We start from the raw sequence: 16806 nt of genomic DNA on the forward strand, positions 1-16806 counted from the left end.
CAACTTTGTCGTGTGCTTATTCCTTTTCCCAGTTGCCTTATACCTGATGGGTGGTTGGTATAGGTGTCGATCATGGTGGCAAAAGAACATGGGCATGAATAAGCCTGGATGGCAATCTAACACTTGCATTGTGTGGAGATATCACATGATATCATGATTCAAAAATCAAATTGAAGTGTCCAAAAAAATGGTGAATGTTCACAAGGCATGTGTCTACAATCCTTAGTAAAAAAGTACAAATACAAATTTGAAACACATAGATGATCTGAAAGATAGTAGACATATTGTCCTGTGAACATTGAGAATTTTTTGAAACATCCAAACATATTTTTTCGGGGGCATGGTACAATGTTACATGGCATCACAGTATATTTCCCACACGTAGTAACTGAAGAGTTCGCAGGAACAGTCGGAAAAACAATTACAGAATTTTGTTTCAAATTGCCATGACACTCACGACACAAATCTTTTGGGTAAGCTGACAAAAATCTAAATGCACCATCTATTGAATCACCCAAGACATCCTTTGAAAAGGAAAAGGAAAAAGGGCTGAAAAGGGACTTCGAGAAACGCACACATTTACAATTCCAGCAGCAGCTTAAACAATCTACCACAAATGTGGCCAGATGCCATGCGATGACCAAAGGCCCCCTCACCCATGACCAGCTCTATCGACGACCAATGTGATTGCTGTGCCGATGTCTCGCGGCTGGTGTTTAACAAGAGCAATCACATTATGTACCACGACGGGTCTCGAACCTTCCCAAGCTCACACGGCTAAATGGTTGTCGATATCAAAGCTACGGAGATCCGAAGGGCCGGCCCCGATCCTGCAAATTGAGGTAGGACAAGTTATGCACTTATGCTACAACATATTTTTGAGACAGAGAAAAAAAAAGATGGCATGTCATAAGTAACTAAGTACAATAACTGCAATAATCTATTAGCAGTTGATTGTGGAACAACTACAACTAAAAGTGCTGCACGCGTGATATCGTGGAAAGCTGGAAGGTGGATTATGCGTAGAGCAAATAGCAAACTAGCAAATGTTCGAGTTCATAGATCATGACAATGAGAATTAACAGGTCGAGGGCTATTGATCTTGACAACAAACACAGGCCACGATGAAGCGAGTTGTACCTCTTGTTTATTGTGCAATAATGGAATTTGATGTTTCCAGCCTTGACATCTTCAATATACTGCAACAGCATGTACAGATGTAAGAAGCTTATGATGTCAAAAGACTGAAAACTATAACTTGCTAGAAAACACAATGCTTGAACTGGAGGAGGGGGCGTACCATTCTCAAAGTGACGATGATTGAAGAAAATGCTAGAGAATCAAATGGTATATCATCCAGAGCAAAAAGTTCACATTCTAGCGACTCGGATCCAGGTGAGAAACTGGGGGTCTTCATTCTTGCTCGGAAAATAATGTAACTCTACTGCATGTCATCACAATACACAAGAAGAATCCACTTAGTAGTGTATGAAGTTAAGCACGAGTTGTCCGATTAGGCTACTTTTCACTCACTTGGCCAATTAGCGGAATATCCAACTGAGCAAAAGGTGAGACTATCTCTACATCTGCACAAGCTTCTTCCAACGTTTCCCTTGAGGCTCCTTCCGCCGCAGACTCTCCGACTTCCAAATAACCAGCAGGAAGAGTCCTGTTGATGTAACCTTGATTAGAATGACAGACCAGCCCCCAAATGACTATGTTCTTACAAAAAAAGGAAAATCCGTCCATGCTTTGCAAATGCAGATCAAAGAATGTGGCAGAAAGCAATTGGAAATAAAAAGTAGTGCATTAGAGAGAGAGAGAGAGAGAGAGAGAGAGAGAGAGAGAGAGAAATAAGAGGTCTGTTAAACAGGAAAGGAGCAATCCTGAACTGAGGAGAAGTAACAACAAAATAAACACCATTGTTGAAACATATAAAGATCAGTTTTGCTAGAACTCATCTAGATGAGACATAATTTGGTCTCATTCACCTTTTATAGCCATTTGGATGTGATGCTATAAGATGCGTGTGTGCTGATGTGGGTTGTATCTGTTCTTGTTTTCTAGGTGAATGAGACCAAATTATATCTCATATAGATGAGTTCTAGGTACTCCCCTATAAAGATCTATGCAGTTTCACAGCACAAATAGTACAAGCAAACAATTCTTTACATACTTCCTACGGATGAAAATTGATTTTGATACTACATCTACAGGCAAGGTGTTACTCTAAAACATAGTACACCCATGCAGCTCGCCAGTACGGTAAACAGAACACCAGAAAGCCTGATTATAGCCAATAAAATGGACTTGTCAAAAGCAGCTTACCAAAGGCCATAAGCCGGTTCAATCTTTCTTCTGCAAAGGAGGACCTTGTTATCGTGCTCCACAAGGCAACCCACAACCTACAAAGATGACACAGATTAGTGAAAAACGAATGGGTAAAAGCTAACACACACCTACAAATGTTATTCGCCATATAATTTTGCGTCGTTGAACAGTGACATAACAAAGATATAAAAAGATATCAGGTCTGTGCAGTGGAGTTCAGAAGCAGTTGGCATTAGAAGCAAGCAAATCACACTATCTCGGTTCAAAATGCATATGCACATATTGTCTGAACTCTGAAGATGATTCATACTTTGTTCTTCAGTTCATACCATTTTGGGGTTCTCGTAGTGCACTCTCCCACAAGAAGAACAGACAGCCCTCATCTTCTCATCCCCGTCTGGTACGGCCAATTTCGTCGGACTTCCACAAGCTGGGCAGAAAGGGATCCTCGACTTGGGCACCTGCATAAGGGACGGTTAGCGGTGGTTAGGCGTGTATTCGGCCAGCAACATGCGTTTAAACCAGCTAGAGGGCTGGAGCAACGAGTATTATTATCTCATGAAACCAAAGCTATCATCCACTAATTTCGATCCTGAATCGACGCCACATCCGCCACACGCACGGTAGATAATTGTGCTAGGGAGACAGAGCACCATGGTTGCAAACCAGTAGAGGATGCCTCGTGGCTCACAGTTGCTAAGGCAGGCATCCCTTCCCATCCACCAGTTGCTAAGTCAACGCGCTAGATGGTTCCATCCATCGACGGCGATTATTGTACGGCCCCAGAATCTCAGCTCCGACACCAGCGACGCCGGCAGCCGGGCGCCTAACGGCGGCAGGGCCAGATATCATACGGACGGACGCGTGAGGAGGAGGAAGCCGCATCAGACTCACCGCGGGGGGCGGGGGCGCCGAGGGGGCGGAGGGGGAGCTGGCGCCGGCGCTGGAGTGATTGGAGGCCGACATCCGGAGCGGGCGGAGCCGGGCGGCGGCGCGGGGCAGGGGCGGCGCGCGGCGGGCGAGGAGGCGGGCGGCGTGGGGGAGGAGGAGGAAGGGGAGGCTGCGCGGTGAGGTCGGCCGCGGAACACGTCGGCTCGGTCGGCGGGCGGTGGCGATTTGGCTGGGTGGCCGGTGGCTATTGGGCGACGCGGCGGGACGGGGTGGGTCGCCACCGGTGACGGGGCCGGCGCGCTGGATAAACAATTGGGAAGATGGCGTGGCGGGTTTATCCTTCCTCGGTGACTTTTGTCCTCGTGAAAGACATTTTTCAAGGGGGATGGATGCCTTTCTTCTTTTCTTGTTCCAACCGGATCGCCTCATTTTCCCATTACTTACTTTCCGCAACTGCGAAGTTCATGTACAGAGTGAAAAGGAAAGGAAGCGAGACAATACGTTCGACGGGGGTGTACAATAGCATTGGGCCAGCCAAAATTTTGGTTGAGGTTTTGGTTGCCTATGATTTGGCCAAAATTGACAGTAAAAATGAATAAGAGTTGGCTAGAGTTCATGGCATGCCAAAAAATTAGCAACAATTCAAACAAAGGACAATCTTTGGGTCATGACCAAAATTTTAGTAGGGTGTACTTTGGCCACAATCCAAACACCCCCTAAGTTGCCGTGTTGGGTGCAAGTATTTTTTGTTTGTTTGTGTGCATGTGTTGTTTACCTTGTACTCCCTTTGTCCCATAATATAAGAGCGCTTTTGACACTAGTGTCAAATACGCTCTTATACTATGGGACGGAGGGAGTAGTTTAGAAGCCCCGACTGATTCAATATACCTTATATTTCTTAATTAAGGGAAAATTTTGTTACTATCTACATCACCCTTTCTCTTTGGGGAAACCAAAGACTCCTGCGGGAGTAGTAAAGAAATTTTTAGCGTCGTTGCCGGGAGTCTTCTTTTACCAAATCAAGTGTCTTCACACAAACTCTTTATTTGCTTGTATTATTTCTTGCCTAGCTGTTTTTACCTTTTGCTTTGCTTGCCAAAAACTTCCAAAACACAATAAATACTTGTGTTGCTATTCTTGTTTTTCTAGTTATTATGGCTTGTCCTCCTTACCCTCCTATGTCACCTGAATTAGAGGTTCTTCATTTTAAACAAAGATAAGGAGAGAGTCTAAAAGATGCTTGGTTTAGAATAATTAAATCTCACAACGATTCCACTATTAAAATGACATGAAAATTCTTCTTAGAAATTTCTACGTTGGTTTATTTATACCAAATAGGAATATGTTGGATTATACTGCAAAAGGGAATTTCATTGAAAATGATGTTATAAAAGCTTATGAGATGTTAGAAGGAATAGTTGGGGTACCTCCTACTATGATAGGATCCCCGTTTACCCAAGAAGGGATTCAAATTCTTGAGAAATTGAGTGTTATCCAAAAGAATTTAACCGATTTGAGTAAAAATGGAGAACTATGTAAAATTATTATTTCTAGTTTGCAGCGTATGAGTTATCATTTAACGACTTGTAATAGAAAGCTTGAAACTCTTGATATTTTCTTTGTTCATTTTGAGAATTCTAGAAGCTCTTTTTCTGTAGATCGTAATATTGATAAAGATATTAATGGGAAGCGTAAGGAGCCATGTGGAATTGAAAGAAATCTTCACTAAAAAGAGTTGCTAAAGGATTGAATGATGATAAAACTTGATGCATGCATTATGCCTAGCTAGATGGCATTAAACAATAGTGCTTGTTAGGAGGCAACTCAATATTTATCTTTAATTTTTTTCTTTTGTTTTGTTGAGCCTACATAATTATTGCTATTGTAGTAATCATGTTTGTATCTTTTTTTGTGTCAATCTAAGACATTGGGATGTTGCAAATGCTTGTTTATTAGGTTATGTGAAACATAAACTTTTGCATCCACTTCTGAATTTTCATTATGTACTAGAAAGTGATCAATTTCTAAAAAATGTACACAGTACTATAATACAAATTCTTTGTGATGTCCTAATTTTTCAGAATTTATGGACCTACAGAAGTATGTGTAAAAATTAGATCTTTACGTAGTGTTCTATTTTTGACAGATTGTTGTTATGTTTTCTTTATCTGCTTGTTTTAAAGTTTCCATGACCTATATTGGGGGATACAAATTGTGAAAACGATAGGATACAATAGACATTGTTCGGAAATAAATATGCATCTTGTATTGACAATACATGAGTGAATGATTTACTTTATATGAACTAACATATCTCCCGAGTTCTGTTAAGTTTTATGTCGATGAAGTTTTTAAGACCGAGGTGAGACAACGATATGAAGAGAACAAGGAGCCGCAAATAGCCTAAGCTTGGGGATGCCCAAGGCACCCTAAGGTAATATTCAAGCGTCTAAGCTTGGGGATGCCCCGGTAGGCGCCCCTTTTTCGTCTTCAAAAATTACAGGTATTACTCGGTTGGACCTACTTTTTTATTTGTTCACATGATATGTGTTTTGCTTGGATCGTCATTTGTTTTTTCTGGTTCGACAATCATTGTGTTATGATCACACCTATTATGAGAGACACATATTCATCTCATATTTGTAGAATGCTCATTTGATCTTCACTTATATCTATTTGAGTGGAGACGTTTATAGAATTTGCTCTAGTACTTCACATATACTTGTTAGAGAACGGTGATAAATTATGTTTTTATAGAAAATATTAGAATTCTCTTGCCTCACTTAAATCTTTTTAGATAGTTGAATAGGAATTGACAATTTGCATGAAATGTATGGTTGGTTTAAAAATAATAGGTATATATGAGTGGTATAATAAAAACTTGCATGAACTTGTAGATCAATTGAACTTGATAATTGTATTCCTTTCAATGATTTTGAGATAGTGAATTGGTAATTATTTTTGTGTAGCCTTAAGGACTTGCGTGAAGTAGTGGAAAGGTGTCATAAGGTCATACTTGTTAATACTTGTGGTCGTTTAAGTGAAACTGACTATGAGGGGTCTAAGTTGAAGAACATTGTAAGTAACCGCCTTGTTGAATGGGCCGGGAAGCCTAGCGGACTTCATATCATCAAACTCATCCCTTGGAGTGATCGGTCTTGTGGTTACCCGGTGTAGATTATGAAGTATTAGTGAGATGTTTTGGTTTACGAGTTGCGGTCTTTATGCATTTCCACCTATCCATATTTTGATAGCCTCTTCGATACTGTGCATTGCCAACTCTCATATTAAGACATGGTGCATACTTCGCCGGTGCATCCAACCTAGTGGGATGATACACTCTCTCAAACATAAGCCTCGTTATATGTTTTCAAAACAGACACCATACCTACCTATTATGGCATTTCCATAGCCATTCCGAGATATATTGCCATGCAACTTCCATTGTTATTATTCATCATATGACTTGAGCATTCACTATCATTTTGATTTGCATGATCATAGAGCTGACATGATATTTGTGGCTAGACCACCGTTCATCATTGATACATGTTACGCTAGTCATTGCACATCCTGGTACACTGCTAGAGGCAGTCATTTGTAGTCATTTTTTTCATTTGTCAGAATTGTAAGTGAATAAAAGTGTGACGCATTCTAGAGTGTGCCCCTACCAATGAGAATATATATAAAAAGAGAGGCCAAAAGAGCCCATAAAAATTGAGAGAAAAAGAGAGAGGGGATGCACTGTACTATCTTTTATCACACTTGTGGTTCAAAGTAACACCATGTTCTTCATATAAAGAGTCTTCATGTTATTCATTTCTTATTCTAGTGGGATTCTCACATTATGAGAACTTGACTTTGCATATTCCTGTGATGAGCTTCCTCAAAATTCTCTAGGATGTGAGCGAGCAAGTTGGATGCACACCCACTTAGTTGCATTTAGAGAGATTTTGTACACTTATAACTCTAGTGCATCTGTTGCATAGCAATCCCTACTCATCATATTGATATCGGTTGTACGACTTCCTCGCGCCTAAGGATCAAGTTGCATTGATGTGAGACATCCTTATAATTTTTGTCTTCTCAATTAAATCCCCATCATTATTCTCTTTGCCATCCTAAGTGCTAGGACCAAGGCTTGTGAATTGGGCATTAAGTGAAGTGCCAAGTAATTGAAAAGGGCCCGTCATGTATTCGGTTGCTTGACTGAAACTCTTGGTTGTGTTATGAGAAGTTGTTTTAATATGATAAAGCCTTGAGTGATTGGGAACATGTATATGACATCATGAGTATTAATTGGTATTACATGAAAGCATTAATCCATGAAAAGCAATAGTATTTTTTTTACACATTTTGATGTTACTTTCTTATTATCAATTATGTATTATTTCTTTGAATCACTTTTGTCTTGAGTTCACACCATTGTTACATCATTTGATCAAGATCAGGCTAGGTAGCATTCAACATCAAAAATTATCTTTGTTTATCATTTACCTACTCAAGGACGAGTAGGAATTAAGCTTGGGATGCTGATACGTCTCAAACATATCTATAACTTTTACTCATTTCATGTTGCTATATTACCATTTCTATATAATTTTATTATCATTTTACATCATTTTCTATTATTTTTTGGACTAACCTATTAATTTAGTTCCGAGTGTCATTCCTGTTTTCTACTTGTTTTTTGTTTCGCAGGAAAACAATATCTACAAAGCAACAAGAAATAATGTATGCTTCAGAAGACGTCGAGAGGGGCCACAAGCTAGCCACAAGGATAGGTGGCGCGGCCAGGGGGTGGCCGTGCCACCTGAACTTGTGGGGCCCACGGGAACCGTCTTGACCTATTCCCGCTGCCATAAATTCCTGTAAATAGAGAAACCTTCCATCGTACCTACAAAAGTGCTTTCGTTGCCACGAGCCTCTGTTCCGAAGAGATCCCATCTGGAGCCCTGTTCCGGAGCTCTACCGGAGGGGGAAGCCATTGGAGGGGTCATCTTCATCAACCTTTGTTGCCTCCATGATGATATGTGAGTAGTTCCTTGAGGACCTAGGGGTCCATAGTAGTAGCTAGATGGTTCTCTCTCTCTTTTTGAATCTTCAATACCATGTGTCCCCTTCTCCCTTGTACGATTGGAATCAGTCCGATGTAATTCTTTGGTGTGTTCGTTGGGATCCGATGAATTATGGATTGATGATTAGATTGTTCATTGAATATTATTGAATCTTTCAAAGTTTCTTTGCTGTATAATTAGGTAGCTGCTTATGCTTTCCGATCTATTTGTCTTTCTCTAGCCAAGATTGATGAGTAGTTCTTCAGAGGGAGTGGTGCACAGTAGTGAGTTCAATATTGCGGTGTTTTATATCCCAGTGACAGAATGGGGACAAGACACGTATTTGTATTGTTGTCACTAAGGGTAAAACGACGGGGATCTATATATATATATATATATATATATATATATATATATATATATATATATATATATATATATATATATATCTTATTGCTAGATTTATTTCTATCTACACTATGGCATCTTGCTTATTGCGTTGCTCTTTTTCTAGTAAACTTAATACCTTAAGATGCATGTTGGATAGAGGTTTCGGGGTGGAGTAACAGTAGTAGCTGCAGTTGGATAATGGTCTACTTATCACGGGCGTAACGCCTATATGAGATTATGCCATGAATGATCATAGTTATGAATGATGCTTTTCTGTCAATTGTCCATCAATAATTTGTCTACCATTCCATTTGCCTACTTTTGAGAGACATACCACTAGTGAGCCTATGACTCCCGGGTCCATTCTCCATCAATTTTCTTACCACAAAAATTTCTTTTCCATTATTTACTCTTTTATTTTGCCGGTTTACTTTACTAAAATTTATTATCTATTTGCTCTTACTCTTTTAATTTGCGTTTTACTTTACTAAAATTATCTATATATATTTGTCTAACTAGCAAGGAGAAGGGGATTGACAACCCTTTTTCCGCGCTGGGTGCAACTTTTTATTTTGTTTGTGTGCAGGTGCTGTTTATCTTGGTAGTTTTGAAGCTCCTACTAGTTTGATAAACCTTATTCTTAACCAAGGGAAAGCTTTGCTGCTATCTACATCACCTTTCCTTTTTGGGAAACCTAAAGACTCTCGCGGGAGTAGTAGAGTCCTATTACGGGCTCGCCTCGAGCACAATTGATATCAGCCATAGTCCAGTAGCCGAGCAAGCGATTTTTCTCTTGCGGTTCATACTCCCTACTGGACAAACTTTGTTTTTCTTGTCAGTATTGTCTCCTAGGTTTTTTGAATTTTGTTCTTTTCTCGGTTTTCTAAGGGGTGTTGGTAGTTCATGTGCCTTTTTTAGTTTAGTTTTATATTTTGATTTTATTTTTCCTTTTCCTTTTTTTCACCTTTTTTTTTCTTTTTGTTTTTTATTTCATTTTTTCCTATTTTTGCTTCTTTATTTTTATTTTATACTTCTGTTCATCGTGCAATTCAGAAATATTCATAGTGTATTAAAAATGCTTATCATCTATAAAAGAATGTCATCGTCTATTTAGAAAATAGATCGTCATGTATTTTAAAAATGTTTACCATGTATCTAAAATGTACCCCCCCATTCTAGAAAATAGTCATCATGTATTATAATAATGTTGATCGTGTACACAAAATATTCATTGTGTATTAACAAATGTTAACGGTGTATTTAAAACGCGTTCATTGTGTATTGAATTTTTGAATCATGTATTTTTAAAAATGTTGACCGTGTGTTCAAAATGTTTACTTCATATTTAAAAATATTTATCGTGTATAAAAGAATGTTCATCATGTATAAAAGAATGTTCATCGTCCACTTAGAAAATAGTTCATCGTATATTTCTATAGTTTTGATCGTATTTTTTATCATGTATTAAAAATGTTCATCATGTTTTAGAAAATATTCATTGTGTATTTAATAATGTTGATCACGTGTAAAAAATGTTAATTGTGTATTCACAAATGTTAATCATGTATTTAACAAATTTTCACTGTGTATTGAAAATTTCAATTGTGTATTTTCAAAAAAGTGCACCCTGTATTTAAAAATCTTTACCATGTAATTTACAAAAATGTGTTGTATTGAAAAAAATGTTCTTCTTGTATTAGTAAAAAAATCATTCATTGTGTATTTTAGAAGTGTTCTTCGTGTAATACAAAAATGTTTGTCTTGTATTAAATCATGCCAGCCGTGTATAAACAACTATTCATCATGTTTTTCAATAAAGGTTCATCGTGTATTAAAAATATGCTTGCCCTATATAATGAATATGAATGCTCACCATGCCAAACTATTCTTCTTGTACGCAACATTCAGCCGATTATGTTCCAATATTTTTTTAGACATTGTTCCAATATTTCTTAGACTAGAACCGGAGACACGACGGCTCATGAGTCACCTGATGCCAGGCGGAAACACCCAACGAAACTGACCCCAAATCCCCATTTTCTCGGCAAATTTGACAATTTTGACCCGTGGACGCAATCAATTCATGAAATGAACTGCACACAAAACTAATTCACATGGCTGACCTTTTTGAGTGGCGCCCGACACGCTGGCGCCACACCCTACGGTGCAACGCCTAGCTCTAGGGCGTTGCACCTCTGTCCACCGTGGCAGCCCCTGGGCCCGCACCCAGCAGTGCAGCGCCTCCGAGCTAGGCGCCACACATGTAATGTGCAGCGCCTAGCCCTTAGGCGCTGCACTGTCTGTTACTAGTTGGCTGGACCCCCTTTCCCCCACTCCCCCACACACACCCCAACCCCCCATAGCATCCCACCCGAGATTTGCCCCCTCTCCCCCTCTCAAATCCTTCCCCAAATCTTCCAAATTTGAAGATTTTGTCTGTGGATTTCGAACTCAAACCCTCCCTCAAGGTAATCTTCTCCGATCCCCTTGTTTTGATCCAAGTAATGTTAACAAATTGCTCATTTGTTGCTAGTTTGGGGAAACCCTAGTTTTGTATGGATCTAGAGATTTGCATGGAGATGTGAGATGTTTGTTTGCCAATTTCCTACGATTAGGCTTGTTAGTATGTTAGGGTTATTCTTATGGGTGTTCTTATGTTGGTGCTAGGGTTAGGGTTAGGGTTAGGGTTAGGGTTGTTGTTTCATATATATTTTAGGGTTTGTATTCCGTGTTAATCCTTGGATTAGTACTCATGGAAGCAATGTTACGTTGTGTTGTTTCAATGCTTATAGGGATGGGAAGAACATGTGTGTTTGTTTATCATGGGGACAAAGACACCTTCTTGAAAGGCAATATTGAACCGGACCCGGATGAGCTTGACATGGTGTTTAATAGTAGTCCTAGCTATGCGGAGCTCTTGCAATGAGTGAGGAAAGATTTGAATTGGATGGACCCTAGTGATATCGTTGAGTTGGAGGGAAGGCATAATGTTGGTTTTGGAATGCACGTCCGTTGGAAGACATTGCGTGTCAACTCGGAGCAACGTTGGGTTGCATACAAGGAGACGGTGGCCGAATCACTAGACAAGGCTCTTGAGTTATTTGCAACGAAGAAGGTTGATTCAAGTTTGCATTTGGACTTGAACTGGAACCCCTCCCCTTTGGTTCCTAGTATCCCCCCACCCTTGAACCGAGATGAAATTGTTGAACCTCTTTTTGACCCAAGAAGTGAGGCCAACATTGAGCACGTTTCCAAAGAACCAAAATGAAGCTTTGCAAGAGGAGAATGATGAGTATGCGGGCGATGACAATGAAGTTGATCTCCATGACAACAATGTGGGTGATCTCGACAAATATCATTTGCAAGAGACAATGGACCATTCCATCCCTTATTCCCGTGGCTATGCATCGGATTCGGATGACGAAGGTCCCGATGAACAAGTTGATGAGGAGGGTTTCACGATGAAGGAGGCCGAAGCTTTCGATAAGGTATTCGGTCGGGATCATCGGACTACATTGTTCAAGGATGTTAGTCTCGCGGATGAAGCCGTGGTAGATGGTGGCCAAGGTATATCTCTGGGGGTTAGGCCAAGCTCTCACCGTGATTTGGAAGATGACAAGAACGGTATTGCTAAAGGGTCTAAGTTCGAAACCTTCTTGGAATTGAAGATGTGGCTCGACAACTACTCGGTTACGCATTATCATCCACACAAGGTGGTGAACTCGGACGTCAATGTGCGCTACACGGTTGCATGTGCATGTTAAGATGAAATATGTCCGTGGATTGTGCGTGCAAGACCATGGAAAGGAGGTCCCACTTGGCACGTAGTGAGTTGTGTGCCAACTCACATTTGCCGAGGCAAAAGGGTGGATGGCAAGGTTGTGTCCCAAGACCACAGATAACTCACTTCCGAGTTCATCGCTTACAGGCTCTCCAACTCAATATCCACACTTCCAACAATGAGCATCCAACATGTCATTGACCTTGTGAAGGCCATCTTTCATTACAAGGTGAAGTACGGCAAGGCATGGAAGGCGAAGCAAGTCGCATTTAAGATGTTGTATATGGTACTTGGGAGGAAGCATACAACCGAATCCCTAGGTTGTTGTTAGCCATGGTCGCCACAAACCGGGCATGGTTCATGTGGTCGAGCCTCATGGGGAAAAAATAACGGTTCATGAAGGAAGGAAAGTCCGAGTATTTGGCCGTGCATTTTGGGGTTCGAGCAATGCGTGAGGGCTTTCGAACACTGTAGGCCGGTCATCGCCATTGATGGCACGTTCTTGACCAGACAATACAAGGGCACCTTGTTGGTTGTGATAGCAAGTGATGCCAATAACTGGGTGTTGCCATTGGCATTTGCTTTGCTTGAGGTGGAGAACAATGACAACTGGGAGTGGTTTTGCGTCTTTTGAGGACGAAGGTGTTACCCGCTCAGAGGGAAATTTGTGTCATATCAGATCGACATCAAGGAATTCTTAACGCGGTCGAGATCGACATTCCCAGGCATGCTCCGTTGCACCATCGATGGTGCATGAAGCACTTTTGTTCAAACTTCTATAGGGCATGTGGCCTTAAGGAGTTGGCCGATGATCTTCAAGATTGTTGTCTCGCTTTCTCCGACAAGCGGTTCGCCACTTTGTACAACAAATTGCTCGCACACAAAAAATTGATCCCGGGATTCAAGACTTTCTCAATATGCACATTGAATACCGGAACAAGTGGGCACATGCTTTTGATGAAGATGGCCGAAGATACGGTCAAATGACAAGCAATATGGCCGAATGCTTCAATAAGGTGCTCAAAGGTGCACGTGGATTACCCGTGACAGCAATAGTTCAATACACATTTGACAAGATGAATGCGTACTTTCTAAAGTACTCAATGGAAACGGATGCACAGATAGCGGGTGAGAACAAGTGCAAGTACAAGTACAAGTTCCCACCCAAGGTAGATGAATGGTTGGAATTTTAATCATGGAAGACGGACTCACAAGAAGCTATACTATATGACAACGAAGAGTGGAAGTACGAAGTGAAAGAGCCAGGACGAACCACAAACGATGGCCGCCAACATGGAGGTCGGGCTTTCAAGGTGTCGTTAACACGTTGTGATTGCTCTTGCGGGAGGCCATTGTTGCTTCATCTCCCATGCTCACACTTGTATACCGCCGGTCGCGTTAGGAATGTGGACATCAATCACCCCCTCACCGTGAGGGAATCGGAGTTCTCAATCATGACGGTCAAGAAAACATGGGCCCCCCGCTTTCACCCATACTTTGACCAATCACAATGGCCGGAGTACCATGGAGTTCAACTATGGCCGGATCCGGAGTTGAAGGTTGTTAAACGGGGTAGACGTAAGACAAAGCGTCTTAGAGGCGACATGGACGGATGGGGCCATGGTGGCCGCCGCGAAGCGGGCAACGACCAATTCTAAGAGCCTCGTGAGAGCTCCCATTGTGGGGAATGCAAAGGTCATGGCCACAACAAAAGAAAATGTACGAAACCAAGGAAAAGGTCCAAGAAAAATGATGCAAGCACAAGCCAACAAGGAGCTACACAAGGGAGCAACAGAAAGTTTGCACCCACTTTGGGGGCAAAAAATCGCTAAGTGTTGGTGTGACGCCTAGCCTGGAGGCACCACACCAAGCAGTGCAACGCCTAGCTCAGAGGCGTTGCACTGCTTGGAGTGGCGCCTCCAGGCTAGGCGCCACACCAGCCTGTAACTGGCAAAATTTCTGTTGCTCTCTGGATAGCTCTATACAGGCGTGCAATGCCTTAGAGCTAGGCGTTGCACTGCACCGTGTGGCTCCGAGCTCTGAGGCGTTGCACGCCTGGGTTAGAGCTATCCAGAGAGTAACAGAACGTTTGCACTCAGTTTGGGGCCAAAAAATCGCTAAGTGTTGGTGTGGCGCCTAGCCTGGAGGCGCCACACTGTAAGCTGCAACGCCTCCGCGCTAGGCGTTGCACTATACAGTGTGGCGCCTCCCTGCTAGGCGCCAGACCAACACTTAGTGTTTTTTTGTCCCTCAAACTGGGTCATTTCAGGCACATTTGAAGGCACATTTTCAGGCACATATACTTGCATCACAGAATAAACAGTAATGATCATCATTATGACATTTTTAACACCTCTTCAACTTCAACAAAGACAACATTTCTTAGAGTGACCATCACTTCAAGTTCAACATAACTAAGACATACAATCACTTCAAGTTCAACATTACTAAGAGCTACACCACTTCAAGTTCAACGACATAACAAATTCGACAAAAGCAAAACGCCCAGTAGGCGAGTTACATAACAATAGAGCACGACGACTAGTTCCTTGTGCGCTTTTTGGCTCCTCCCCCTCCTGCTGGCTATCTTCTTCGCCTTCCTAGGAAGAGCAACCCGCTCCGGCTCCGGCTCCGGTTCCTCCATGTCATCCACATAGTCATCCAGAGTCGCCATCCGCGAGGTGCTGACCGTCCTCTTGCCTCTTTGGGTGAAGTCTTCAGGTGTGTATTTATTGATTCCCTTCCTATGCTTTAACTCGTATGCTGACCGAACTTGATAGGTCCCCAAGGTCATGTCATCAGCAACCTATTACAAAAACAAACGATATGGAAAAGACCGTGTGTGAGGATAAAGTTAGCAATGCATCAATAATTGAATATATGCTATTGCCATACACACTGGTACACGTCGGTCCTAAACAAACGGTTTTTAACCCCTTTCCGCGACGGCATTCGGAACCGTCGCCAAGTGAGTGTGGGTGATAGGGGGTCATTCCCACAGGACCGAGAAACCGTCGGGGATATGCCGTCCTAGCACACACGCTCGGCAAAATGAGGTCGTGTGCGACCGGCGAGCACTCAAATACAGAAATACGTACAGTAGTGCTGAAAAAATACAGTTATACAGGCGAAATCATTTCCGGTCGTAAGTACATCCCACACAGTCAGTCACCGCTAAACGTTTCCGTTCGTATATACATCCCACACAGTAACTCCAAGGAAAACGTTTGCGCAAGGTGGCGTAACACAAACAGTTTTCAAGAGAATGTCGTGTGTGATTGTTCATTGATCCGACACGGTTTATTCGTAGAAACTGTGTGCGTTGCTTGAGGTCATCGCCCACAGTGTTTTCTCATTAATCGTTTGCAATAGGGAAACCCAATTAGCAAGCTAATTGGCCAATTAGCAGGCTAATTGCCCTATTATTAAAAACCCATGTACTAATCTAATTGACATTCATATTAAGCACATAATATACTCCATTTCCATATTAAGGAAGCATGATTTCATAATTGAAATACATCGTAGTACAACATGATATAGCTTCAGCACTCAGCCACCCCATTACACAACCGCACCAGCAGCAAGTTTCACATGCAACATCTAGAACCTTTCGAAATTAGCATCATAGACGGTACATAGAGAGATGCATCTCATCTGGAAAACTGCTGAAGCGGAAGGCGAATATTGAGCCTTCATTCATGTTGAAGGTCTTTGCAACTTTAGGCCAGTGCCTGTGGATGATTGACCGTCCATCCTTCGACCTCTTCAGGAACACTTCAATATTGAACCGTGGGTGTTGTATGAAAATTTTCCTCGCCACCTGACCACAGAGGTGGTTTGAGAGGTAATCATCAGTGAAGCCTGAAAAGAAGGATGTGCATAAATATCTTCTCTATATTGGAAATGGGGCAAAGGAATACAAAAAGACAAGGTATAATAGTTAGTACCATCTTGTAAACCTCAGTGCTTCCCATTGTTTCCCTGCAACACATATAAGGTAGTTAGTCATCAGGTTAAGTAAGGGTTCGCATGCTATCAGTAAAATATGTTGATGAAAAATAAGCACATTGCAGATTCATGAGATTAATTCAAGCCACATGGAAAACCCATTTATCCAAACCAAGCATGATTAAGAACTAGGAAATATAGCACTTGTATATGTTTCTCATGTATTAAGTGCAGCCAAATTCGATTTATTCCTCACATGGTATACAATAAGAGAATGCAGCCACATCAATTGAACATCGCATTGCAGAACTGAACCAAGAAGTTAACTAAACACCGCAACAAATGAACCAAACGTTAACTGAGCACCACATTGCACAATATAACATACTCCTAATAGAAGATCAA

At 41.5% G+C, this 16806-nt stretch overlaps 1 protein-coding gene across 1 annotated transcript; it reads right to left on the bottom strand.

The window, feature by feature from the left end:
- Positions 1 to 261: 261 nt before the first annotated feature.
- Positions 262 to 3388, bottom strand: LOC123122545 (nudix hydrolase 23, chloroplastic). The gene is made up of 7 exons (XM_044542745.1): positions 3223 to 3388; positions 2661 to 2789; positions 2329 to 2405; positions 1534 to 1669; positions 1301 to 1441; positions 1141 to 1199; positions 262 to 830 (listed from the first exon to the last, which is right to left on the bottom strand). Exons 1-7 carry the CDS (start codon positions 3295 to 3297, stop codon positions 770 to 772), a joined length of 678 nt encoding a protein of 225 aa, XP_044398680.1. The 5' UTR covers positions 3298 to 3388; the 3' UTR covers positions 262 to 769.
- Positions 3389 to 16806: the final 13418 nt, after the last annotated feature.

This window comes from Triticum aestivum, chromosome 5D (genome assembly GCF_018294505.1).
Source record: "Triticum aestivum cultivar Chinese Spring chromosome 5D, IWGSC CS RefSeq v2.1, whole genome shotgun sequence".
NCBI classification, from domain to species: Eukaryota; Viridiplantae; Streptophyta; class Magnoliopsida; order Poales; family Poaceae; genus Triticum; species Triticum aestivum.